Below are 27,874 nucleotides of genomic sequence, written 5' to 3'. Positions count from 1 at the left end.
GGCAGTGTGTAGTGTCAGTGTAGCCTACCAACGTACCAAACTCCACTTGGATAAACAGGAATTTTAGCGGAGAGCTCGCAGTTGTCTTTGCTCGGTGGATCCAAGGGGGGCGGATAGCTGAGAGAGCCTGCACGGTGCTTGTCCTTGAGACAAGACATGACTGCCCTAAGGTTTCCCATCTATATTCCCGGGACAACCAAATACTTTAACGTGGCTGTTTAACAAGATGTTGGGTGTTTTTGTCAAGGCCGCGGTGAGTCTATTGCTTTTCAGTCTACATGTATTATAAGTGCGTACCAACAAACGCAGTAAAGTTACATTTGCTTTGACTGCATCAGACTGAGTGACGGGGGTGGGGCACGGTACAGGACAGCAACAATGTGACAGTATTTAGGTTAAAATTTAATTCCTACTTCAACACTGTATGCTGTCAAAATGTCGGATACGCTATTTGTTATGGAATAGTGGTCATTTAGAGCGACCCCTGCATTGTGACATTATGCATAACCATTACATTAGCCTAGCTAACGTTAAGCCGATAGCAAAACGTTAGCTTAACTTACTGCGCATGCTGCAAAAAAGGACATCGGTCAAGCACTACAATTGTAGTTTTATTCGTTACAGAGCCCCCATTCAGTATTATCCTTCTCTTTATATTATTTTGTAGCGGTTTGAATTGCTTAAAAACACAACAACGCTGCAACACACGGTGGTCATAGCGTTTTTATTTTGAAAGCGTCTACCGGAAGTTCTTTATTGTTTGCCCAGGCACAACTGAAAATGATGTCCTATTAAAGTCAATGATTATTATAACTACATCGGTATTCATTCGTATTCCCACTGTTACTTAATTTGTGAGCATCAACCACATTTATTTTCAAATCTTATTATTAGTCTATATCAAATACTGACCTAATATTAGTATCCAGCAGTGACCACGAGGGCACAGATCTTTATCTTGCTTGCATGTGTGTTTGTTTTTATCTACCATTTCAGAGGTTCAGCCGTGTCAACCTTCTATTTATAAGTTGGTAGAGCCGACACCACTGGGTCCAAACAAATAATAGGACTGCTTTGCTTAGTTGATTTGGTGTCAATTTTCAGAGTTTAAATCACCTCACTGTAAAGTATAGACCTTTACATATTGTCAGAAATGTTGTTCACAACACTGAACTACTGAGTCATTTCCTATGCGAGGCTTTGATTGCATGCACTTGATATTCGACAACATGTTGACACCTGGATTTGTGACCCAGCAGCCAGCCAGCCAGACCTTTAGTCCAGTTAATCCTCTAGGGATCTTCAACAGGGGGTCCATGACCCCTAGGGGGTCCTCAGAGTTATGTTACGTTAATATGAATCCAACATATTGATAGCAAAGATAAATTGGCCTATAAGGTAAGCTTACTATAGGTAAGGTAGTCACTATGATAGCCAAACAGTTAAGCTTAAGGATTCACTTTGCCTTCCAAATGTATGTTTAACGTTAATACGTGATGTATAAATAATAACCATTTATTTTCATCCATTTGGCCCAGTTTAATATCGACTCAATTGTATACAATATATGCAGTAGGGGGTCCCTACTCGGTCTCTCTTTCAGCTAAGGGGTCCCTGGCCTAAAAAACATTGAAGACCCCTGCTCTAGTTTAACTAGTGAGATTATCACCACACAAAAACATTTTCACTGCCTTTATATCAAGGCAGTGGGCCTGCAGTATTGCCATATAGTCATTTAAAATATTTGACCAAAGAGCAGTTGTGACACGTTCTTAGTGTTAGACCTTCTAGTGTAATATTTTTGCCTGTGTGATTTCAAATGGCAGAGAAGAATTTGTGCTTATTAAGACCATGTCTTCCAGCTGCGGCCTGGCCTGGTGAAGCCATGTCGCCTGGTCAGATCAGTAATACAGATCCCAGAGAGGACCCTGGTGCACCAGGAGGGTTTACCTAAGCTGCCTGTGCCGCCCTTGAAGCAGACGTGTGAGCGATACCTGGCTGCTCTGGAGCCCATCGTCAGCGAGGAGGAGCTGGAACACACCGGGCAGCTGGTGGAGGAGTTCCTCAAGGGTGGTGTTGGGGAAAGGCTGCAGAAAAGCCTGGAGCGACGGGCACGCAAGACAGACAACTGGGTAGATACCCGGATGTATTTAGCTGAATGTTTTGGTGTATTATCTATATGTTTATATAGAAGACTTGCAATCTAAACAAGCAATGGAGAAAATATGGAAGCATTATTATATCCTGCTTTCTGACTACTGCTTTATGTAGCTGTCAGAATGGTGGATGCAGTCAGCCTATCTAGACTGCCGTATGCCGGTGGCGGTCTACACCAGCCCAGGGGTGGTCCTGCCTCGCATGCGCTTCCATGATCGACAAGGACAGATGAGGTGAGAAAACCAGCAAACACCGTAAAACCACAGCAACAAAGCTGTTTCTTCTTACTAAACAAATCCCTACTACAATCATAAAAAAAAGAAGTGCCAGCTCTTCTAATGTGTGCTGTGCATTTCTTGGGTTCCCCTTCATATCAGTTATAAACCTTAATTGTCTAACTAAAAGCCCACTCATAACGTTGTTTCCCAAAGTGATTTACATTGTGTTGAAGTGCAGTATAAACAAGCTCATATGAAACTGGAGTTTCAAGCTGACCTTTATCGTAGGCTTCCACCCACATGCTGGCTATTTAAAGCCCTTTGGTCTGCTTATAGCATTGCTCAGCCGTTTTTGACTACAGTGATCCATGGGATATGCAGTGAACATGGTGGCCCCAAATAGAAATACCATATGGAATGGAGTTAAGCCGATGCTAAAGTTTTAGGTGTGTCGGGTACAGTAGGCTCACAATGTGTCAGCCAGTGGCACTTGTCTGTCATCTGAAGCGATATGATAATTGAATCTTGTGTTGTCTGCGCACCCCTCATATGCACACTGGCTTTAGAACATTGATACAAAACAGACGATAGAATTATCATATGTTTGTCTATGACACAATGACGTCTTCTGTGCAGGTTTGCTGCCAAACTGATTGCAGGAGTATTGGACTTTAAAAAAATGATTGACACGTGAGTTTGCCTGAAACTAGTACAAATATACTGTTGTAACAGAAAGCTCATGATCAATTTCAGTTTCAGTTGGTTTATAAAACTGCAAATGTATAATGCAAGGTGCTGTGTCACAGTGATACCCTGCCAATAGAGTATCTGAGTGAGAAGCCGCTGTGCATGAACCAGTATTACCAGATCCTGTCCTCCTGTCGTATCCCTGGTCCAAAGAGAGATACTGTTGTGAATCACACTCTCGGGAAAACACCTATCACTCATATCACTGTGGTCCACAACTTCCAGGTACTCTAGATGGCACTGCTGTTCTTCTCCTTCTTGTACTTCTCAACATTTCACCAGAAACGTGGATATTTGGATCTGTGGCTGAATTAACCTGACCTAGCCTTTCCCCACAGTTCTTTGTCTTGGATGTGTACCACAGCGATGGCACCCCGCTGACAGAAGACCAGATTTACATGCAGTTGGAGAAGATCTGGAACTCATCTTTACAGACTAACAAGGAGCCTATTGGCATCCTCACATCACAGCACCGCAACACCTGGGGGAAAGCCTATAACAGCCTCATCAAGGGTGAGCAGAGCAAGGACAAAAACGTAAAGATTTATTCTCGATTTAGAATAAATTTAGCCTAAAGCTATAGTGCGGGGTTTCTGTCTCCCCCATGAGGAATTCTAAGTAATGACAACAAGACTGTCGGCGCGTCCACATGATACAAGCCTTCGGTGATCGCGCACCACCCCCACCCCTCCTTCATGCACTTGCTAGAAGCGTATAACCCGTTGAATCAAGGAGAATGCGGAGGAATAAAAAAAACAAAAACATGATGGACTCTTCAGAAGAAGTACTTATCTTGTAATTTTTATGTCCTCTTCGTCTCCAAAGCTGAATGTTGCCGTTGTCCTTCCTCAGCGAGCTTCTGAACGTGAAAGTCGCCGGACTACACCATTTTGTAAACATAGCCACACTGAGAAATACAGAGAGAGTTTTGTGGAGCTGATTAGCTTTGTATCAACTCATTTGGCAATGGCTTGAATGTAACGGACATTCATACATATAAAATGCGCACCATAGCTTTAAGGATCTAGACGAGTATTTGAGAGAAAAATCTGTTGTGGAAAAATTTGATCTTGAAAGCAGTTATATTCCTCCTCAGATAAGACAAATAAGGAGTCAGTCCGTGCCATCCAGAAAAGTATCTTCACCGTGTGTCTGGATGCCCCGATGCCACGGGTGTCGGACGAGCTGTACCCGAGCCGCGTGGCTGCCCAGATGCTGCATGGAGGAGGAGCTCGCTGGAACAGCGGCAACCGCTGGTTTGACAAGACATTACAGGTGAGTTTGAGACTTTCCATTGACAATAGAGAGCCAAAGCCACGCCCTTCTACTTCTGGTCCATGGAACCCATGTTTCGAAAAAAATATGAACGGGAGTGAATGGGGAAAGACAAATTATGTTTTGATCCCGTTTTGAATTGAGCCATGAATTACACATATGATGTTCATCAGTTTAACAGATAATTTCGCACGTCAAGAAAGTCTCAGTTTATTGTTAAACTGTTGCAGTATAAGACTGTGAAAATACGTAATTAGAAAGACTATCACACTTCAACGTCGCATGGATGACGTCTTGCTGAAGCTACGATGCCCGTGTGTATCGTACCGGGGATGTAACGTTACTCAAATGAGTAGAGGATCTCGCCCGTTCTTTTGCTTATCTCCTGAAAACACTTCACTGGATAAGGTAAGATAATAATCAGGTAAGATAACGTTACATGTGTCGTGGAACAGAGCTAAGCTAGCTAGCTAGCGAGCAAGTTGAGCATCAAGCTAGGTGACGTAAATTGTGTGAGACGAGAGATCACTGAGCGGTTTCACACAAAACTAAGTGGTCACGTGACAAACCTACGGCTAACTGAGACTTTCTTCGGATGAAAAATGATCTTTTAAATTGACGAGCATCATATTTGTAATCCATGGCTCAAATGAAACGGGATCAAAAAATAATTTTGCGTCTGCCCTTGCACTTCCGTTCATATTTTTTCCAAATTAAGGTCCCATGAGGTCCACCGGAAGGGGAGGGACTTCACCTCTCTGTGATCAACGGTACGGCAGTAAGGTCTGAGAATTTCAATGTGTTTGTCAATCGTCCTCAGTTCATCGTTGGTGAAGACGGTACATGTGGACTAGTGTATGAACATGCACCTGCCGAGGGCCCACCCATTGTGTTTCTCATCGATTTCGTTGTTAAATACATGTAAGTTTCTGTCCATTCTTAGAGGAGTGTTTCCCCCTATTTTGAAATGAACTCAAATGAATAGACTGCAAGTGTTTTCATATTTTCGCAACAGGCGGAGAACTGAAATAGTTCGCTCTCCCATGTTTCCCCTGCCCATGCCTCTGAAACTGCGCTTTAACATAACACCTGAGGTCAAGAGAGACATTGAGAGAGCCAAACAAAATATGAACATGTAAGTAAAGTGCAGGTATGATTGTGATTACTACTTGTCTGGTCTTTGCTGTCAGACATTTTGTTGTTCAACTCACTCTTTTCTTTGTTTCATCAGGATGGTGCATGACTTAGATGTGAAGGTGCTTATGTTTTCTCATTTTGGAAAAAATGTCCCAAAGCAACATAAGCTGAGTCCAGATGCCTTCGTGCAAATGGCTCTGCAACTGGCCTACTTCAGGTAAGAAATCCTTTTTCGTAATCGAAAATGATGCTGGACGAAGACATTATAAGTGTGTTACATGATATATCCTGTGTGCTGTTTTTGAATCCCAGGATGTATAATATGTGCTGCTCGACGTACGAGAGCGCATCGTTACGAATGTTCAAATATGGGCGAACAGACGCAATCCGTGCAACTACTGCGGACTCGTTCAAATTCGTCCAGGCAATGCAAGACCCATCTAAACCGGTACTGATACACCATTCATTTTCACAATAAATGTACAATTTAAGGCATATAAGATGTCTTACAGAGCACTAATTGTTCCCAACAGAACGCAGAGAGGCTGGCGCTGCTGCAGGGTGCCGTTCAGACACATAAGGAGCACACGTACAACGTGAGAGCTGGAGTTCATCAACATGAAAAATCTGAAGTTTTTTTTTTTTAGAACACCATCTGATTATTCTCAGTTCTACACATTCAACTTTTTTATTTTTTTTAGGCAATCTATGGACAAGCTATAGACAGACACCTCCTCGGGCTAAGGTTGCTGAGTATTGAAGAGCTGACCTCCATGCCTGAGATATTCATGGATACCTCTTTTGCTGTGGCTCATCATTATAATCTCTCCACCAGCCAGGTACAGTATATTTGTTTCTAAGAAAATCAACAGTCTTACTATTATTATTTCTGAGCAAATGATTATTTGTCGTCGTATTTGTTTGCTTGCACTCATCTCTCCCATCTCTTTCGGACTCGTCCAGGTTGGCTCCAAGACAGACTGTGTGATGTGCTTTGGTCCAATGGTGCCAGATGGCTACGGAGTGTGTTACAATCCCATGGATGAGCACATCAACATCGCCATCACGGCCTTCAACAGCTGCGAGGAGACGCACGCTGCCAAGTTTGCCAAGGCTGTAGAGGACGCTCTGTTGGACATGAGAGCTCTCCTGGAAGACACAGCTACAGCCAAGCAGTGATCCCACACAGGAGCGCGGCGTGGCGTTTGGGTCCCTCTGGGCTGTACGGGAGCTGGAACTGAACCGGTGCCGGAGTCGCTGGCAGAATGCCACGCTGACAGAGACACACAATGTACTGAGTGTGCTGGAGCTGAGGAGAAACCCGTTAACAAAGCTTTGTGGGAAGTGCAATGTGTGAGATTCTTTATGATGGAAAGTCTATATTTTAATATATTGTGTTATATATCAACTTTAAATTAACATAATTTGCTGATTGTAATAGTATAAATGTTTATTTATTTATTTATTTATACTATACATGTCCCTAGTGCAGTCTCCAGAATGATACTGTCCTCGCTTGATGCTTAAAGATTTCGAGTGCTTTGGTTTGTTTATTATTTATTTCGGGTCGGAATTAATTACCACATAGGAATAAAAACCAAAGGTATCTTGTTACAGTAAAGTCTACCTACTCAGCAGAATAGAAGTTAATGGCTGTTACAAAAACGTTAAGTATTGTAAACTAAAGAAATGTTTAACGTAAATTTCAAACCTCCTCGAGATAGTTTATATTTAGTATAAAAGACGCATAAAGGAATATTCAGCTCTGAAGCTCCCTTTGGAATGCAGGTAATCTCCATGAAATTCAATCTCAGCCATGTTTCCAGAGGAGTGCCACTGAAACAGCTGTTGGCCTTTAAACACGTTGGTCTTTAAGACATCCATGTCCCGGATCTGAACGAGAAACACAAGACAAAATAGTGCAGTAGTTATTACAGTTGCAGTTTTCTTCCTATTAAAGTATATAGCATATTGAAACTAGTGTTAAAGACAATTCCGGCGCAAAATGAACCTAGGGGTTAATAACACGTGTACCGAGTCGACCGTTCTCTGGGATATGTTTTCATGCTAATCGAATGTGACCAGTTTTAGCGCAAACCGCTAATTAGCTTATAACGCTAGGGTAAAGTAAAATGAAATTGCTATTTCTATACCACTAACAAGGCTCAAAATAGCCAGTCGAACGACGAACGCCGTGCTTGAGCTGTGTTACTGGTTACTGTTTTCCCAAGATGGCTCCCATCTGTATACGTGACCGGTACTATCTTTCTGAACTATCTTTTTAATAAACTGTCTGTACACTTACAAAGTTCTCAATGCTTCGGTTTACATGTAGGGACCCTCATTATGCTACCGTGGAAGTGTGGTGCTATTTTAAGCCTTGTTAGTGGTATAGAAATAGCGATTTCTTTTTACTTTACCCTCTGCCCCGACGACTAGCGTTATAAGCTAATTAGCGGTTTGCGTGGTGGTCACATTCGATTAGCATGAAAACGCATCCCAGAGAACGGTCGACTCGGTACACGCGTTATTAACCCCTAGGTTCATTTTGCGCCGGATTTGTCCTTTAAAAAGCTTGTCCGCACCATGATGTATGTAGACTGGGAGTTAGTGGAGTTGAACACTAATCCTATGTGCAGCGCTTGGATTCTGATCTTCACCAAGGGAGGGGCGTTGATGAGGACTCGACAGGTGTGGTTAGTGTTGGACGTTGTTGGATTCTCGAAGACACCAGTTGGGGAAAACAGCTGAATGTCACAATCTGTGGGCCAAAGACATGGTACATTTCATCTGAACAAAATATTATGAACACGTGTACAGTTAAATGCAATCCAATGCCTGGCAGTGACTATTACCATTGAGAAGCTCAAAATGGTTAATATTTGTTGAGACTGGGTCAGAGTCAGAGACTGGTTTAGTCATTTTTATTTATTTATTTTAAAAAATTTTGGTGGCATTTTAGGCCTTTATTAGACAGGACAGCTGAAGACAGGAAAGGGGGAATGACATGCAGTAAAGGGCTGCAGGTCGGAATCAAACCTGCAGCAAGAACTGAGCCTCTGTATGGGGCGTACGCTCAATCAGGTGAGCTATCCAGGCGCCCCACTTTAGTCATTTTTTAGGCAGTTAAAAGTGCTAAAAGGTTGTCACCTCCAAATGTGTATGGGAGATGAAGTGGACAAAATAAAAGCACACAACAACATAAACTATTGTAGCTGAATCAACGCCACTCTGACAATCGCAACAAGGAAAGAATATTTGGTTACACTTTACTTGAAGGTATCTACATAAGAGTGACATGACACTGTCTTCAACGTGTCATAAACATAAACAAGTCATGTTCATGACAGTGTCATGTCACTCTTATGTAGATACCTTCAAGTGTTACAGAATATTTCAAGCTTAGCTATATTTTTGGCTTGACTATTTATTGCAGGGCTTTTGTATTGGATTGCATTAGACGGTGCAAGTGTTCACGATATTGTGTACATCTATCTAGATGAACATTTATGTTGCAATAGGCTCAAACATTGGGCTCAATTCACATATACTTCCATCCATTCCAAAAAGCAAGGAAAGCCTCTTTCACAAATCACCATCCACTCATCTGAGATATAGGAAATTTCAGCCTTTTGGATTGCAAAAAAAAAACAAAAAAATCCATCATGCCACCCCAGCTCTGCACGTGCTGACCACACAAGCATTTCTTACCCTGATGGTGGCTCTTCTTCGTGTTTTTCTGTGAAGTGTAGGTGAACACGACCCCATTTCCTGGGGTGAGCAGATTTTGACGCACCAGCAGGACGTTGGTTCTGGTGGTCAGTTCACTTCCCGCTATCTGCTCACACTTCTTCACAATTGCCAGTCGGTCAAAAAATGCTGCATATTCCTCTGTAGGAACACATGCACAGAGTTTGTTTAGCTGCACTAGTTATGACACAGGAAATATCCTTTTATGTTTTTGATAAAACTTACTTTTTCTGCAGTTCAAGGAGCCAGATTCCACTTTAACATGAATGACCTCATCTAGGGGTCGACCTATGGATATTGTGCAGCGGCCGGTCCTGTTTTTCAAATCCACCATGCCTGATTCTGTCAGGAGTAGCTGTCCACATGCACCTGGTTAAACACAGACACTGTAATGATAATCCTGCAGCTGCCTTCAGCTCTTACTAAGAAAGGGTAGTTTATGTGTACTAACTGGGTTTAGGTGTTGGGCTGGTTTTTGTAGTGGCCTGTGGGATGGTGATCGCCTCCGTTGGACTTGGAGAAGGATGGTCCAATGGGTGCTGTGGCGTAACTGCAGTGGTGACATCTGAGATGGGCAGCACGTCTCCGCAGCCGGCCATGTAGCAGCCCTGGATGGTGATGGGTTTGGGCATGTGCATACAAAACAGAGGGCTGAGGGGCTCCTGCTTAGAGGGGCCCATGCAGGACACAGCTCTGGACTGGATCCCATATCCACAGGGTACTGAACACTGGATGAGCAAGATATCCCAAATAAACAGGATTCACATCAAAGAAGAAGAAAAAATTAGCATAATGCGTAAATATAGGGTTGCATGTCTGGCAACAAGGAGAGGAATCCTGAGTCCTAGGAAAGAACATTTTCTTAAAGGGCCATACCACAAGAAGCTTTGTACAATTTTCATTTTTGCTAACCATTTTTGAATGCTTCTGTACAGATTTTTTAAAATGTGTTGTTTTTTTTCTACAACTCCAGACAGCAAATGGTTATTAATTATTTCCATACAATACAAAATTAATTTGGTGTTACATTTTCATTGCATGGTAATGCAGTTTAAAGCAACACCAAAGCACTTCTCCTCTTCGGTCCCCCTACAGGTTGGAAGCTGAATTGTCCATTACCATTATTATTCGAACTACAGATCCGCTACCCGATCTTGCGTAGTACGGTTATAGCCAATAGAGGGCAGCAAAGCGAATGCAGAAGTGCCGTTCACCCTGTTACGAGTTGATGAACCACTGAAACGATTTTGGAAACATTATTTTAAGGTACAAAATAATCTTTGGTGTTGCTTTAAGTGCAGATTGATTTGAAAAGTCTGGCGCAGTCCTTTAAAGCAACACCATGTAACTTTTCCCGCTTCGGTCCCCCTACAGGTTGGAAGCGGGATCGTCCATTACATTACATTGTCCAGTTCATTCGAACTACAGATCCGAGGTGACCCGATCTGGCAAACTTGCACAATGTAATGTAATGGACAATTCCACTTCCAACCTGTAGGGGGACCGAAGCGGGAAAAGTTCTCTAGTGTTGCTTTAAAATGGGATGTTGACTCAATATTGGAGATAGTAATCCCAAGCCACACAAGTTGAGTAATGAGAAAGTGTCCCACCCATTTGTCTTTGTTCTTATTTTCTATTATTTATTCTTTATCTTATCTAGTGATTATTTTTCAATGTGGATTAATTTCCTCGATGAATCAATCATTTTCTCTATAAAATGTCTAGATATAACGAAAAATAGAATCACAATTGTTTGTTTGGGTCCAAAAGCTAACGATTCTGTTTGTACTGATATAAAACACAGAAAACTCACATTTGAGAACCAGAGAATGGTTTACATTTCTGTTCGAAAACTTATTTCAATGATTAATAGATTATCAAAATTGATCCCCATTCATTTTCTCTCAATCGACTTGATGATCAACAACTAATTGAGTCATCTTGAATGTAATCTAATCTTTATATTCCAATCCATGTGCCTCCTGTGAAATGTACCTTGCTCCATGGTTTCACCTCCCATCTAAAGGTGCAGACCTGCACCAGGCAGGGCACTCTGGTGGCTGGTTTGACAGCTGCGTGGCAGCTCTCCTCCGGCACCAAACTCTCCTTGCCATAGACGAACTGGACACAAGACACAGTCCTCTGAGATACACCCAAATCACAGGACGCCGAGCAGGGCGATGTGTTGAATACCTTCCACCTGGATGAATGACAGTGGTATTTAAATCATTTTATCTTTGCAAAAAAATGTATTTTAGATGTGTGTTATTCACCTTGCTGGGCAGCTGTAGTCGTTACATGAAACCACTGCTGTGGGTTTGGGAAAGTCACTGCACTCTGAATCCTCCACCACCTCCTCCTCCTCCTCCTCCCCTTCTGTTTCTCTGGCACAGTACAGCACCAGGTTGGCCACCCCTCCTCCACATGTTACACTGCAGACTCCTTGCTTAGAGCGCCACCTGGTTGATATAAAAAGCATTTTCAAACCCTTATTTCAAACAGCATAGCTTCTTTGTCTAAAATGGTAGTCTTGCATTGCCAGACCTATCTCAACAGCACTGTGGAGTAAGGACTGGTTACACCGCACATACATTCTGGGATAGGAGTCAATCAATCAATCACAATCGTCTTGGTCGGCGTTAAGCTCTGGACGCAGCGACGGTGGCTCTGCAAAATAGTCTCGGGAAGGAACTTGTTTTGGTGGAACATTTGCACAGAATACAGAAAACGCCACATACAATATTACATGAAGTTAACTGTTCACACAATACAGTAACGTGAGCTATTTAACTTCGCTGGATACATGGTTAAACCTCTGCTTTTTGCTTTTTTGTGTGTATTTTGTTCATGACAAATCCCTGCCAATCTTTTCCAAAACGTCCCAGTTAGAGAGTAAATGCCGCAAACATATTCTTTGTAAATCTTTACAGTCATTCCCCGAAAGAACCAAATAGACCTGCCTTAATGCACGATCCAAGTTTTCTTCAAAACTAGCCATTTTCAGTGCGTAGCTTGCTAGCTCAGAGGTTCTCTTTGTTGTTTCCCAAAGCGAATAGGGTTGGGCATCGTTTGGATTTTAACAATTCTGATTCCAATTCCGATTCTTCCTTTCGATTCCGGTTCTCATCGATTCTCGATTCCGATTCTTTGAGGGGTGGAGTTGAAACGGGTCACATGCCTATTTTCACAAATAAGAGGAAAGTTTTATTTTGATTCAATGGTGGTTTGCAGTTTTACAGGGCTTTTTCAATGTAAAATAAAGCCACACTACAGTAGAGCGCTGCTTACTGTGCTCCAAGGCTGCAACATAACAAGCGCCTGGCGATTGATTCCAAACGATTCCAATAAAGAAATGATTCTACTGGAATCGTAATTTTTGAAACGATTCCAAGTAGGAATCGGTTCTCGATGCCCAATCCTAAAAGCGAACAGAGTTTAAGAACGGCAACGCACAGTGAAGAGAGTGGAAGGTCTGGATACATGCTGACACATACTGCCATTAACTGTATGTTATATGCATGTCAAGCATGGAGTCTCACATGGCGGGGCAGGGAGATGTTTTGCACGCCTCAGACTGTGGAGGAGGTTTGGTAGAAGCATCACAGTGGACGTCAGTCACCCTCAGTCTGGTCTGGTGGTCCACACAGGAGAACCACACCTGTAGGGTTCCTACGTAAGCATCAGGCTTTGTTTTGACCTTATCTGACGAGGACATGTTGTTTCTGAGTGATGGTGAGTATATTTGTTTCACTTACCGTTGCCACAGGTCTTAGAGCACTGGCTGATAACAGGACTCCAGACATACACAGGGGCCTGTCCAGAGCGTGGCGACACATCAGACTTTAGCATGGGCTGTTCCTGGTCAAGAAAGACAATGTTGTCACCAAAGCACAGTTTGGACTCGTGATGGCAGGCGGTATTACTGCAGCAAGACTTATTCTGCTCAATTGGAAGAATGCAAACAAGCCACAACTCACAGAATGGACTAAACGTATGACAGAGACTGCTTCCTTTGAATACTCAATAGCTAGATTGAACAATGGCAAAGGGAAATTTAGCCAGGTATGGGATCACTTCCTGTTATGTATTAAAGGCCTATTGCAATAAAAAGGTGTGACATTGTAGATTTGATTCAATTACAAGAGGTGCTGTTTTAAGGGTAAATGATTTTGACTGTCTTTGTTACTAAGGTTTAGTTGTTTAAGTTTTTTTTATTTTGTATTATTTGTTCTTTGTGTGTGTTGTTGTTCTTGGATGTATTTTTTTCTTCTTCTTTTATTGTAAAACTGTTGTATGAAGACTATCTGATTGAATGCGTATGGACAGATGTTAATACATTATTAACTGAAAAAAGAAAGACAATATTTAGAGATGCTTCACATTTTGAAATAAGAGTGAGATTTTAGTCTTTTTTAAAAAAAATTTTTTTACTTTACCTCTCCCTTAGATTCCCATCCAATGGGACAAACATCTACCACACAGGGCACAGAATCAGGTGGTTTGATCTGCAAAGAACAAAAGCTTTGATCCACTTCAACATCCTGACTGTCTTCGGGCCGGACGCATGACACGATGCGTTTCGCTTCTCCCGGCCCGCACACTGCTGAACACTCTCCTGGCTCTGACACACGCCATCTGTAAACACAAAAGTGGGTTTCACTTTCTTTCTTTTTTTTTTAAACTCCTAACACATGAAATCCTACATATTCTGCGGCCGTAGGAAGTTATTTGACCCATGCACTCTTGGTAAATAAAATAAATAGCTGCTCAACATTACAGTGTAGACTTTATACCTGGCAGGGCAGTGTTGCAGGTTACATTTTTCAACAGTATTTGGAGCTGTATCAGGTGGGCATTTAGAATCTGGAATTTTTTCCACATCGGCTCCATGTTTCTGAACACATCTTACAGGACGCACTCTCTCTCCTCCACCACAGGAGGCACTGCAAGGCCCAAACATCCCCGTATCCCACCTGTAAAACAGTTCATTATTCATGTATAATCGTTTGTGCTGAGCTGCATGTGTACAGTATGTGAGATGAACAGTGTTGTGTGTGAACCTAACCTGGGGAGACAGGGTGAGAGCTGACAGCTTGTGTGGGGTGGTACGGGGGGAGAAGTTGTTTCACAGTTGTGTTCCTCCAAATGGTTGTTAGTATCTGCATCCACACAGACATATACATGCTTCTGTACACCTGTTAAAAAGTCAATATGTGTAGAAAGAACACATTACTTCATTAAACACAAAACGTTTCAAATGATTGCATTTGTTGTGCTGTGTGTGATCATTTGGGTAATCAGTTCAGTTGACATTTGGTGGCATTTGCTTCTGAAAACGTGTGATCAGAGCAATGGTTAAATGAATTTGGCATATTCAACACTGCAGTGTCCTTATAATAGACAGACACTGTAAGTATAGGATAAAAGCTTGCTTAATAAGGTCAATATTGCTGCACATTATCATACAAATGCCTCATCTTATTTGTAAAACCCATTGGCTCCTAAAACAAAAGAGCTAAGCTTTAATGTGCAATCAGCCTGTGCATTTTTAATGACTTCTGCCATCAAATACATCATATTATATTAGGCTGTGTTTACTCTTTGTGCTCTTCCATATGACTCGTGATTAACAGTTACTTACCTGATCCACAGGAGACAGAGCAGGGTGTTGTGTGGACAGCCCATTCGCCTTTAGGTGTAATGTCTGTCAACTCACTGTTTCTGGTAGGTACATAGAACTGGTAGCTAATGTTTGGATTAGTTTTTTCTCCGTATTCTTTTCCATATTTGCGATACACCTGCAAACAGAATCATAATTATAAAAGTCAGATAGTATTTCCCGTTTGATTTCTGCTGAGTATTTCTTCTTAACGTGTAAAAATGTTGGAGAAAGTCTAACTCTTGAATATATTCAATTCATTTCCCCAAAAAAATTAAGTTTTTCTCTCCTGACCTGTATGTTTATCTCTTGTGACAGCGGCCCTGGCAGCAGCAGCTCCTCCATCTCAGGCAAAAGGTCAGGGGTCAGGTGGAGGCGGTACTCGAGGCGGTTATCATCCAGTGGGGAGGGGTGGGTCATATTCAGTGCCATGCTTCCCATCCCGGACACAATGTACCGACCCCCAACCATTACAGCTGCGGATACAAATGTCAAAAACAACTCCAGTTCCTGTAAACTCTGTTGTAGAAACGTAAATCTTTAGTAAAGTGACGACGCTCACCCATGTGAGTGAACAGAGGTGTCCTGTTGACGATATGGACCTGTGTGGCATTCACTGGCAGAGAGAGGAAGGTGGTGTACTCTGAAACAGAGAGAATGAATCAGAACTCATTAAAGATAATACAGCAATTAGGGCTGAAAGTACTGAAGTACTAATTCATCTATTGATTCTTTTTGCTAATTAATCAGTTCATTTCATCTAAAAAAAATCAAAAGAATTGTCATCAATTCAATTTCTGTCATCAAATGTGTTTAATAGCTACAGCATATGCTGTTGTTTGCTACCTCTAGCCTGACCACCAGTGTAGGAGTCAGAGATCAAACTGCAGGATGATCCATCTCCACCACACAGCCCGCACACATCCCTCACTTCCCCAGAGCGCAGCACACCATCACAGCCAAACAGCTTTAATAAGACAAAACAGTACATTTAATAAGGTGTAAGAACTGATCCCGACCGATATATCGGTGGGCCGTTATTATCGGACGATATTAGGCATTTTCCAAACTATCGGTAACGGCATTTATAATGGCCGATAAATGAATATTTAAAAAATTAAATAAAAACGGACGAAATCCCCTTCAACCATGTCATGAGTGTTGGCGTTGCATAGTTTGTCCCCCTAAAACGTCTCTGTTTGCAACACTTGTGTTTAACCTTTTAAGTTTCATATCTTAAAGGGGTGATTGAATGCAAAACCGATTTTACCTTGTCATAGTTGACATAATGACAGTTTAGTGATGGCTAATTGCAAATTTTGTCCGACTGTGTGTCGCAGTTCAGCAGGAGCTCAGTAGGCTACGTGACAGCGGCCGGTTCTGCCTTGCCGCCGTGTCCTACTTCATAGACTCCGGCTCGCTGTGAGCTAGCTGGATCTCCGTCACGAAGGGAAGCCCGCGGCGCTCCATACCCGCGCAAAGTCACCGTTTCTGGGTTACTGGACTACAAAATGCCGAGGCCCTGATGGAGCTCCAGGGCCTGCAGCTAGCTGCGATCTTTACCCATAGGATTGAAGGGACAGTAGCAGCTAACAAAATCCCTAATGTTCACAAAAATGTATTAAATTGAAATCGGACACAATTGTTAGCTTTATAAGACTTTGGGGTAGATGTTATATAAGTGGTGTGATGAAATTCAAACTGTAAATATACTCTAATTATGCCGAAAGTGAAGCTAACTAGCCATGATCTGTACACATAGGATTGAAGGGACAGTAGCAGCTAACAAAATCCCTAGCTAATGTTCACAAAAATGCATTAAATTGAAATCGGACACCATTGTTAGCTTTAGAAGACCTTGGAGTAGATGTTATATAAGTGGAGTGACGAAATTCAAACTGTAAATATACTCTAATTATGCCAAAAGTGAAGCTAACTAGCCGCAATCTGTACACATAGGATTGAAGGGACAGTAGCAGCTAACGAAATCCCTAATGTTCACAAAAATGCATTAAATTGAAATCGGACACCATTGTTAGCTTTATAAGACCTTGGGGTATATGTTATATAAGTGGCGTGACGAAATTCAAACTGTAAATATACTCTAGTTATGCCGGCAGCTGGCAGCCAGCCAGCTCCGCGGAGCCCCGAGCCCCGGTAGTCCAGTAACCGAGAAACAGTGACTTTCACTAGGCATGGAGGTTGCCGCTTTCTCGTCAGACTGTGTGGAGCTCCTAGCTAAAGTCCGACACGTCTTACCAAATTTGCAATTAGCCATACATTTTCGTAAAACGGCCCATATTTGAACTTTATATAGTTGATTTCTCACTTAAAAAAGTCTCAGAAGTGAATAAAAATAACGAAATAGCCGAAATGTATAACTTTGCAGTGTCTGAAATATGAGACCTGCTGTCTCGTCTCCAATGTGTTTCTTTGGGGTTCGCTCAAACCAATCAGCGCGCAGCTCATCTAAATATTCATGAGCATACCATATTTGGAAGAAAAGCTCTTGTTCCAAATACAGCCATATTCATAGGGTAGTTAAGGGCCTAATAAAATAGCGTTTGGGCAATTTTCAGCCCAACCAATGTTACATACCCTATTAGGAGACCTTAAGGAACCGTGTAAAATACCCTATATAATCACCCCTTTAAAGGCATACTATGTAACTTTTCCCTCTTCGGTCCCCCTACAGGTTGTCTGGAACTACAGCCGCGGTCTGTAGGGGGACCAAAGAGGCAAAAGTTACATAGTATGCCTTTAAGTTTGTATTTTTATACATTTTATTTATCAGAACTTTAATACTGCATATTTTGATGTTCCTCTGTTCTGTTGTGACAATAAACAAACAAGTTTATTTTTAAACTGCATTATCATATTATTTTAGTGAGAACTCATAAATAACTACAAATAACTAATGTTAGGGAAATCTGTTTATGTTTTGTTACGCGTTTCTGGATTTTTTTTAAATTAAATGCATATCGGCCGATATATCAGAATATCGGATTTTTAAGTCACCAAATATTTGTATTGATATCGGCCTTAAAAATCCTTTATCGGTCGGGCTCTAGAACTGAAAAAAAAGTGTAAAAGAGAGAGACTGCATCTACTTAGTCTTCTTTACCTGGCATTTCCCTCTTAGACAAGCAGCTGTTGAGCCAAAGGGAGGCTGGCTGTCTGACTCACAGCGAGTCCCATCCACAAACTGAGAGCCCCGGCTCACTAGGAAGTTTTCTCCTTTTGACTCGCACATATATCTGCACTGCTTATCCCCTAGTAACGACGAGAAGATAAAAACACATGTTAGAAATAAAGGTTTTGTCCCTTTGAAGCGTTTTATGTTTTTAAAAATGTCTTTAGGCCCACCTTGTGCAAAGCCTATAGCAGGGATCCAGGTGTAGAAGGAGGCAGTGTTTGGTAGCAGGTAGAGGGGGAGGAGGTCTGTTTGGGAACACTGCTCTGCTATGAAATCCAGCTGGGTGTGCTGACATGGCTGCAACATGTGTGGTAAGAAAATGAAAAACAAGAATTTTTCTGGCCTGATGATAGTTTCTGTTTGCACATTCAGCCCCAAACCACTATAGAGGCATTCAGGGCTCACTTTGCCCCAGGCTCAATACATTCTTTGCCCCTAATTGTCTACACTGTTCCATGTCAAAACCGTCAATGCTTCTGGTTTTGGAGGCTTGTTATGGGAGCACAGTCTGCAAACTGCCACCAAAAGATCATTAAAAAAGAGGTAAAAGACGTATTCAGATACTTTACTTCAGTGAAAGTACGAATACCACACTAGTAAAAGTAAAAAGTAAAAGTCCTGTATTCAAAACCTTTCTTGAGTAAAAGTATGTAAGTATTATCAGCTAAATGTACTTAAAAGGTCCCATGGCATGAAGATTTCCCTTTATGAGTTTTTTTTTTAACATTAATATGAGTTGCCTCAGCCTGCCTATGGTCCCCCAGTGGCTAGAAATGGTGATAAATGTAAACCAAGCCCTGGGTATCCTGCTCTGCCTTTGACAAAATGAAAGCTCAGATGGGCCGCTCTGGAATCTTCCCTTTATGACGTCATAAGGGGAAAGGTTACCTCCCCTTTCTCTGCTTTGCCCGCCCAGAGAATTTGGCCCGCCCATGAGAAAGAGACAAACCATAGACAGTATATAATGGACCAACAGATCCCGTTGCTCTGAGACCAGTGAAGGATATTAGAAGCACTTTTCCGGTGAGCGCTGACCGTTACTGCGCAGCCTCCAACTGAGAGAGACAACGTAAATATGACGTGAGCAACCTGTCTGAAAGTTGGAAGTCTTCTGGTAGCTGTGCCAAGAGAAATCTCAATCATTCCCAATCTTGCAGAGACGGAGAGCGTAGGTAAGGAGATAACATGGACACAGGCTAATTATTGCTAACTAAAATGCTAGTTAACATTAGTAATTAAACTTAAACAGCTAATGTAAGTTGAAACTGCTTGCGAGCTTCTCCTGTACTATACGGTAATTCCTCTACTATGCGACAGTAAGTCACGTGGTTATGACACAATCGTTAGCCTATTTTTATAAAAACGGCTGCTATGGAGCCATAATGTGAGATACAAGGTAATGGAGCCTTTTACAAAAAAAGTCTTTAAACGCTTCAGATGTAAAGTTATTCGCTGTCAAAGTGACGTCAAAATGAATGGCAGTCAATGGAATGCTAACGTCGGGTGATCGTTTGGTAGCATCAAAATGGCGCCATAGGAGGTTCGAGCTCTGAAGCGAAGCTTACCCCCTTGTTGCAAACAAGCAAAGCATGGCAGTTGGTCAAGGCCACACCTCCACCCTCCACCTTGCCCCACTCTATCTCCTCCTCAATAGCATTTAAAGCTACAGACACAGAAATGGCACATCCGGAAGGGCGTTACACAGTAGCTGCAGCCCAGCTGGCGCGCGCAAATGTGACGTCATGGGATCGCCGTAGTTGCAGTCTTCTCCTGAAAATGGGTGGCACTAATGAGGAAAGGCTACCGACTTTGCTCTTTCTACGGACTAGAAGAAGAAGAAAAAGATAAACAACGGCAGAACTGGCAGCAGCATTGACGTCAATGCTTCGATTTGATTTGATGACCTACTTCGTCGGATCAAGCCTTTCATTCACCATAAAAGAACTCAGGACAATTCCGGCGCAAAACGAACCTAGGGGTTATTAACAGACGTGTACCCACTCCATCGCTCTCTGGGACATGTTTTCATGTTAATCGAATGTGTTTGTAGCTTGAAAGACGCTAGCGCGGACCGCTGATTAGCTTACAATGCTAGTATTTGGGGCACAGGGAAAGTAAAAACAAATCGCTATTTATACCACTAAAAAGGCTCAAAATATCACCAAACTTCAACAGTAGCATAATGAGGGTCCCTAAATGTTAACTGAAGCATTGAGAACTTTGTAAGTATACAGACACATCTGTTAATAACCCCTAGGTTCGTTTTGCGCCAGAATTGTCCTTTAACCCAGTGTTTACAAGAGAGACTTGCAGTCACTCTGAGAGTCCTGGCATCCGGTTGCTCAGGAGCTCATTCATGCTTCAGCTTTGTCGCGCGCCGCTGAAAAAAAAAGAGTGGTGCGCGACCTCTGCTCGTGTGCTATAAATCCGGGCGCGACGGCAAAATCTACATAATTTTGACGTCACGATGGCGCGCACCAGCTTGGGTGCGGTTACTGTAAAACGGCCATAAGGAAAGTTTATTGTGGGACTGGCTCTAGTGGCTGTAATTCTGCACCAAGGCTGAATTTCGGGAAAGAGACTTCAGATACAGTATTAGTGGACCACTAAGGTCTATATAAAAGAGACTTCAGATACAGTATTAGGGGACCACTAAGGCCTATATAAAAGCATCCAAAAAGCAGCATGTCACAGGACCTTTAAAGTATCAAAAGTAAAAGTATCTATTGTGCAGTAAAATGTTCCCTGTCAGTGTTTTACTAGTATATCTGAAGTGTCTGGATTAATATTCCTGCTGCATTAATGTGTATGTTGCATTTTACTGCTGTAGATTTTTATGGTTGTGCTAATTTTAACTCATAATATACTGTTGGGTAGTTTAATCTTAAATTTTTTTTGCTAATCCAAGAGGCTTTTTAAAGGATTGAGTGAGTTTAAGAAGTAGGAGAATTTTCTCAACACATGAGGGACACTTCATCCTTCAGTTTATCACAAACATTTAAAATCACCACATCTGGAGATACATGGTTTTCACTGGACAGGAAGGGGATGAAAATCTGTCATCTGAAAAGTAACTAAAGCTTTTAGACAAATGCAGTGGAGTAGAAAGTACAATATTTACCTCTGAGATGTAGTGGAGTAGAAGTATGAAGTTGCACAAAATGTGAATACTCAAGTAAAGTACAAGTACCTCAAATTTGTACTTGAGTACAACACTTCAGTGAATGGATATATCACATTTCACCACTGATAAAAAGAAGTGGGACGATTCTGGGTACAGTGATCCACTGAGTAAATACTATTGACCTACTGTACTGTATGGAGGCCCAATGTAAACAGTAAGAATTTACCTGCTGGTGACAAAGTTCAGCTTCAATATCCGGTCCCTCACAGTCATTCCCTCCAAAAGCAGGTCTGAAAAATTAGACATGACAAAATGTTATGGTAACAAGTCATGTACAGTATAAGCCGTACACTTTGGGACAGCCTTATCACATATATAAAGTACAGTTCAGTCAGACAAGTCACGTTTGAAATGTTTATTATAACAGCGGAACATTGTGTTTGGCAGCCAGACTCCGACCTCATCACTCCCCGCAGTTTGGGTTTACAGGAGATATTGGGGAGTGATGATAAAGTAGCTTCCCTCTGGCTGCAGGAAATGCCGGGGTGGTGATGGGGCTGAAAGCAGGCAGCGATACAGGTGCAGGGCAGCAGCAGCATTGACAAGGCAGAGATGGGGGAATGTGCAGCTTAAATAAACCGCCAAATTGAGAGGGTGTGTTAGGTAAATTCTACGGAGAGTGAGGCATGTCACGTGTGTATACAGCGGTGCCGCTCGAGTTGACTGCCTGAACTAGCTTGCAGGCGTCGCCCCATTTACAGGATCTTCAGCACTGACTATGATTGATGCTTGCATCACATTTGTTACCTTGGGTTATTGCATTTCCGTGTACGGTGAGTGACTCCCCCACCACATGTCCGTGAGCAGGGGCAGAACTCAGACCAGTTGGACCAGGAGCCATGTACCACCACAGAGGAGCTGAGCTCATCTGCAGACACACAACGCCCCTTCAGACACCACTGGGAGAGAGGAATGCACCTCATGAACAAACATGCCACGGCCTCCTTTTATTGAGTAACACTCAAATGATTCAGTGGAAGAATGATTGCGCCAAAATGGCGCAGTACCTGATGAGGTGCACACTCTGTCCCGTCCAGCAGTGGGACCAGGAGACGTTTGCAGGAGCTGTTATCATCTGGGTTAATGTGACATGACAGGACACGGCAAGCTGGCTGATAGAAAAGCAGAGCAATATTGCAAACATGACTAAAAGAAGTGGTATATTTTTGATGTGATATGCCACCTGGTGGTATCAAGCTGCTATTACAGGTGACTTACCAAGTCAGGATTGGTGAAAGAGCAGGCTCTTGCAGTGCTACCAAAAGCTATACGGCACTGGTCATCAACTCCATAGTATAGGCCAGGCTTCCAGTCTTGTAGCGAGCCTCCCAGTGCAGGCAGGTCCTTTACACATTCAGCTTTCCCTTCACTGGGAACATTAAAACAAGAGACATCTCATTTTCAAGTCCAGACTACAGCTGGTTTGTGTCACATGTGTAAACTACTTAGAGTAAATCACACTGATAGTTCCTATACTTACTGTAAGATGTATTAAGGTTTTAATGAATATCAAATCAAAGCCAGATATTACATTAACCTTTCTCAAAATGTGAGAAGGAAATCAGTTAAAGGTCCCATGTTATGCTCATTTACAGGTCCATATTTGTATTTTAGGTCTATCATAGAACATGTTTAGATGCTTTATTGTTAAAAAAAAACACATTTTTCTCATACTGTCTTTCTGAATATATCTGTATTCATTCTCTGTCTGAAACGCTCCATTTTAGTGCCTGTGTCTTTAAGCAGCTACTTAAAAAAACAAAAAACAGTCTGCTCTGATTGGTCAGCGTTTCTTGGTCATTCACATCTGCCCTCACTGTGTCTCTGCATCGTCAATGCAGTCAGGGAATGACTGTAACGGCACTGTATAGTACATTTGTGACATCACAACCGTAAGGAAGTCCTAACGGCCCATTTAAAGGCACTGTTTCTAGATACAGGCTCTGTGCATTTCTCTGCTGATTGAGCATTTTGATTCTTTCACAGTATGATGAAAGTGATGAATGCACAGCTGATCGGAACAGGTTGGCCCACCTGAAGAATGTGAGCAGCTCGTGTCTGCTGCAGGGAGACCAGGTCAGATCCACACTGTTGTAGCCTCCGTCAGAGGCCATCATGAACCCACTCCTGCTGCAGGTGTTTCCTACTCCATCATGGTTGATTCCAAAACTGGGTGAAAGTAATTTAAATATACAATATGTTAAATATACTTTGTTGTACACTTTAAAAAAAAATACACATCTCTTAAGGTGCTTATACCATGAAGCAATCTTAATTAATGTATTAAAAGTTGGTGATGATATTTCAAGTTTTCCCCATTTTGCAGTGAATACTTGCAAACTTTAGAATCTCCACTCCAGGGATTAACATCATTAAAACTGTCTGCCAATCAGGGTCCAGTATTGTCACTGTTCTACAGTGGAGGATTCCACGTGATTCACTATAGTCTTTTAACCAAGCTACATTAATTTGCAAAGGGCAATTAAATCTTTTTATGGGTCTGTAATTTCCTTATAATTTATAAGAACCTTCCAGGAATGAGCCATATTCGTTGTTATTAATTATAGGGAAAATAGGAATGTCCTTAAAGTAGAAGCTCCATTTGAATTAAGTAAATATTCATTCATTATACAGTATGTCTATTATTGGACACTTTATTCTCCATATATGTTTAATTAGAAGCTTGTCTGTGTGTTTACCTGACTTGCTGTGAACTGACTAAAAGATCTGTTAAGGCAGCAATTCATTTGAATTATTAAATTGAAAGTGTACCAATTGAAAACTGTCTATACTTTCCCTATAATTAGTGCCATATTACATAGGTATTTCCAGGAAGCTTCTTGGAGATTATTCATAAATGACAGACCTGTAAATTAAAGTGTTACCTTATAAGGTTACACGCTGTACTGTAAACATATATTTAATGTAGCTTCACTGTTGAGCATGTGTGTCCCTATTTTTTACCTGTGGCCAATCTCATGAGTAATGGTAATCCCCAGGTCAAAGCCTGTGTCCTCTGTGATCACACAGCTCCATTCACTGGAGCAAGCCCCACCCAGCTGCGCTACACCCCTCACCTGGTTGTTCCCATCAGGCAACACCAGGTCATACCTGTTTGTGATAGTAGACATATAGTACAATGGTTTGTTAATTCATTAAATATTAAGAAAACATTTTACAACTCTTACAATACAGCCAGGTTCATTTAACACACCTTGTAATGTATAACAGAAGATCAGCGTGAAGTGGGTCTGTATCATTTAAGGGGTTTATTCTTCTGCCCCAGTCACACACACTTCTGAGAGAGGAGGTAATGTTGGGTGACATTTGGATCTCTGGCTAGAAGAGTGACCACAGTGACAAAAGTAAGGCATTGATAAAACATAAAGAAACTGAATGTAGCGTATTCTCCCATTTCTTCCATTCAAAGTCACTCTAACAGCATTAGCTTAGTACCTATGAATGTTGAAACTACACAAGAACAATTAATTCACAAGAGCTATAGAGATTTGAAATGACTAATACTACTTCTAAAATCTGCTCATTTATGAACTTGATTCTACATTGAACATATAACAAGGAGCCGCTTACCTCTGGCTCTGACAGGATAATCATGCGGACCAGGTGCACCCTCATGTTGGCGCCCAGGGCCATGTCTCTCAACAGCTCTGAGGCCTGGGTGGAAATTAGAAGTCAGAAGAATATATTTTAGGATGTTCAGAGTGTAATGGGTCTATAGTATAACAGGGCACTCTATACGTCTGGTTATGTCAACGTACAACATCTGAACATATTTTTTTCTCTAGCTTGTGTTGCTTTTACAGTAATTGTCTTCATTATTTATTCATTACGCTTTATTTCAGCCTTAGGGTGCTGTAAATAGTGTTGGTTTAAGTTTGTTCCACTCAGGGGTGGAAATAACAAATTACATTTACTCTCATTGCTGTAACAAAGTAGTTTTTTGTGTACTTGTAAGTATTTTTTGAAAATTAATATTTTTACTTTTTACTTAAAAGTGATACTTTGCCAATTTTAATCCAGCTCTGTGTCATGTTTGTTTTGGGCAGTGTGATTAGATGGTGTTTGGCTTTCCTTCCGTGGCGCAATTCCACTGAGCTTGTAGCAGCTGCTCAATGCGTCATTTTGTGTTATCTGGCAGATCTCTGCAGATCTCCGCCGCTCAGCTTACCTGGGAGCTCCTTGCACTGAGGCCACCGTTCATCTGCACACACTGCCCACACTACCATGACACAGAGCTGGATTTAAATCTTCAAAATATGTCTTTAAAGCTATAGTGCGTAGTTTCTGCCGCCCCATGAGGAATTCTAAGTAATGACAACAACACTGTCGGCGCATCCACATGATACAGCCTTCCGTGAGCATGCATGCACCCCCACCCCTCCTCCACGCAGTTGCTAGTAGCCAAAGATGACACGGAGGATTAAAAAGAACATGATGGACTCTTCAGAAAAGGTCTTCTTCACTTGAGCTTCTGCGCGGGAAAGTCACCGGACGACACAATGTTCTGAACATAGCCATACTGAGAAATACAGAGAGAGTTGTGTGGAGCTGATAGTCTTAATTAGCTCTGTAGCAACTCATTTGGCTATGGCTTGACTGTAACGGACGTTCAATAATATCAAAAAGTTATTCACTAAAGCTTTAAGTATTTTTTTTATCTTAAGTTTTGTACTTCACTACATTTCAAGTCACATCCGTTACAGAGTAAGAACAAGTCACACAAAAAAAGTTGTGATAAACTTTGTGATAATGGAACAAAAGAAACTAGATAAATCAGCAGCTGAGTTGAGGCAGCTGTTGTGTCTGCGGCTGCAGTAGGGCAGCGCTCCAGGGAGGTGACACTGCATGCTGGAAAACATACTAAATGTAAATATTCATTTGCCACTGTGGAGTTTTCATTGCTTATACATCTCTAGTTTGTCTGCTTTGATGATGTTTTCTTCTGCTGTTAATTCTATAGGAAGTGGCATCTTATTTAATGCACGTATGTAGCCTAATAATGCTTGTTGCACCCGCCGCGGTGTCCATAACCTATTTGTTTATTGTCGTTCATTTTTGTCTAATTGTCTGAGTTTTGTCTATTTTCTGGTTAATTATAGTAATGTTACACTAAGTACATTGGTGTTATGATTGATAATCAGTTGTGTGCACAGGCTGCAAAGTGATAATATATAGAAAAGATATATCACTGGTTTAGACATGAGGGCTATGTGGTGTGATGTGTATAGTTGACAAATGCACGTTATTTTGTAGCCTAAGTACATTCTTTGTAGGTCCAAGTAATTTACTTGTACTTGCATCCCTAGTTCCACTAAATTTTCCCATACATTTGTTTTAAGGCAAATGCCAATCAACAGAACGTAGGCTGTTGTGCTTAGACTTGCAATGTTGAGGTTGGTGAGGATGTATCGTTCTGTATCCTGCTTGTGGACCTGCTGGACATCAGGCCCTACCACCACCAGCAGTTCTAGATGTGTGATATCAGGCATCAGAGCCGACCGACGCACTCGCCCACTCACTGTGAACATGGAGAAGACATAAATTTAGTATAACCATACACCAGTAATCTGCTTCTCTGTATATTACCTATATATGGTGTTTTACTGTACATATCACACCTAATTACACCATCACAGAAAGATAGTTCTCACTGCATTATGTACAGTATGAGTCTTCAAACCGTTTTTACAGTTCAGCCATACAGAGACATACCTGAGGCACCAGGAGATGAACCAGGAGAGGAATCTATGTGTCTTTTACTAGAAGAGTGGTGAAAAAGCTTAAAGAGGACACACACAATTACAATTGGTAAGTCCTTTAGAAACAGCAGCTTTTAGCCTGTATAACCAAATTTAGATCTGTGGTCCAAGAATGAAAACACAAAACTTTTTTAGTGACTGTCATGTACATCCAGTAAAACATAGTTATTGCTCTCTGCAGGTCATAGGCTTTCACAGGATGATAAACAGTTTAAAGTTGAAGAGTTCAATGTACTTTGCAGATGTCCGGAGCAGGAGAATCACTAACTGCAGTGCTCCTGTTCAACCGCAGCTTTCCACCTACCTCGTCCAATGGAGAACTCATTAGAGCGGCGAAGCCAGGCCACAGTAACAGCAGACAGAGCAGAGTCGTAAAAAACATGTTTCCCCTTTTGCTGTGCTTCTATGCCTGCTCTGCTTTAACACCGGGACAAAATGTGAGCCTCCTCTTCAGCAGGACAGAGCCCAGTCAAGAGGGTATGAGTAGCATGTGTTTATGTAAACAGTAGGGACAAAGTTGATGAGTGACACACACGTCATTTGCTAGTTTTTCCCAAATTTGGGACCAAGAGGACAGCTCTCATTGGTTGTTGTTTTTGTTGTACTGTGACTAGTTTGTGTCATTTCTTGCCTTTCACCACTGACCAATGAAAACTATTACAATCCTTTCAGACTTTTTTGTATTTGAAACATTTTGATGATGAGAGACAATCAGCAATGGCAGCTGCCTGCATGCTTTATTTAGTCACCAAAATCTACCTTTGGATTCAA

General features: G+C 41.8%; 2 protein-coding genes across 2 annotated transcripts; one reads left to right on the top strand and one right to left on the bottom strand.

Moving 5' to 3' along the window:
• Positions 1 to 66: 66 nt before the first annotated feature.
• Positions 67 to 7,075, top strand: LOC144517910 (carnitine O-acetyltransferase). The gene is made up of 14 exons (XM_078250160.1): positions 67 to 253; positions 1,863 to 2,132; positions 2,272 to 2,390; positions 3,012 to 3,065; positions 3,182 to 3,347; positions 3,461 to 3,635; positions 4,219 to 4,397; positions 5,218 to 5,318; positions 5,413 to 5,532; positions 5,629 to 5,751; positions 5,847 to 5,982; positions 6,068 to 6,130; positions 6,236 to 6,373; positions 6,498 to 7,075. The coding sequence occupies exons 1-14, from the start codon at positions 227 to 229 to the stop codon at positions 6,711 to 6,713; spliced, it is 1,887 nt and encodes a 628-aa protein (XP_078106286.1). The 5' UTR covers positions 67 to 226; the 3' UTR covers positions 6,714 to 7,075.
• On the bottom strand, positions 7,075 to 27,485 carry adamts13 (ADAM metallopeptidase with thrombospondin type 1 motif, 13). Its single transcript, XM_078249608.1, has 29 exons — positions 27,408 to 27,485; positions 27,057 to 27,123; positions 26,729 to 26,862; positions 24,915 to 24,998; positions 24,538 to 24,662; positions 24,288 to 24,434; positions 23,358 to 23,492; positions 22,542 to 22,692; positions 22,331 to 22,435; positions 22,071 to 22,222; positions 21,490 to 21,553; positions 18,310 to 18,436; positions 18,068 to 18,216; positions 15,790 to 15,910; positions 15,506 to 15,586; positions 15,238 to 15,419; positions 14,926 to 15,082; positions 14,350 to 14,479; positions 14,078 to 14,257; positions 13,721 to 13,919; positions 13,040 to 13,142; positions 12,824 to 12,953; positions 11,558 to 11,743; positions 11,280 to 11,484; positions 9,736 to 10,012; positions 9,510 to 9,653; positions 9,246 to 9,425; positions 8,120 to 8,295; positions 7,075 to 7,427 (listed from the first exon to the last, which is right to left on the bottom strand). Exons 1-29 carry the CDS (start codon positions 27,483 to 27,485, stop codon positions 7,266 to 7,268), a joined length of 4,131 nt encoding a protein of 1,376 aa, XP_078105734.1. The 3' UTR covers positions 7,075 to 7,265.
• Between the last annotated feature and the right edge of the window lie 389 nt (positions 27,486 to 27,874).

Source organism: Sander vitreus, chromosome 5 (assembly GCF_031162955.1).
Source record: "Sander vitreus isolate 19-12246 chromosome 5, sanVit1, whole genome shotgun sequence".
Classification (NCBI taxonomy): domain Eukaryota; kingdom Metazoa; phylum Chordata; class Actinopteri; order Perciformes; family Percidae; genus Sander; species Sander vitreus.
The sequence above is the reverse complement of the archived record's forward strand: the minus strand, read 5'-3'. Positions and strand labels throughout refer to the sequence as shown.

What these genes read in the sequence shown, in the direction of transcription:
- adamts13 (XM_078249608.1), bottom strand. Translation starts at nt 27,485, where the DNA reads ATGTTTTTTACGACTCTGCTCTGTCTGCTGTTACTGTGGCCTGGCTTC. An exon ending in CAGAGTGTGCACCTCATCAG is followed by an intron (nt 22,223 to 22,330) that starts GTACTGCGCCAT and finishes CCTCTCTCCCAG; the next exon opens with TGGTGTCTGAAGGGGCGTTG. An exon ending in GACTACAGCTGCCCAGCAAG is followed by an intron (nt 11,485 to 11,557) that starts GTGAATAACACA and finishes TCATTCATCCAG; the next exon opens with GTGGAAGGTATTCAACACAT.
- LOC144517910 (XM_078250160.1), top strand. Translation starts at nt 227, where the DNA reads ATGTTGGGTGTTTTTGTCAAGGCCGCG. An exon ending in GTGTTTTTGTCAAGGCCGCG is followed by an intron (nt 254 to 1,862) that starts GTGAGTCTATTG and finishes CATGTCTTCCAG; the next exon opens with CTGCGGCCTGGCCTGGTGAA. An exon ending in GATCGACAAGGACAGATGAG is followed by an intron (nt 2,391 to 3,011) that starts GTGAGAAAACCA and finishes TCTTCTGTGCAG; the next exon opens with GTTTGCTGCCAAACTGATTG.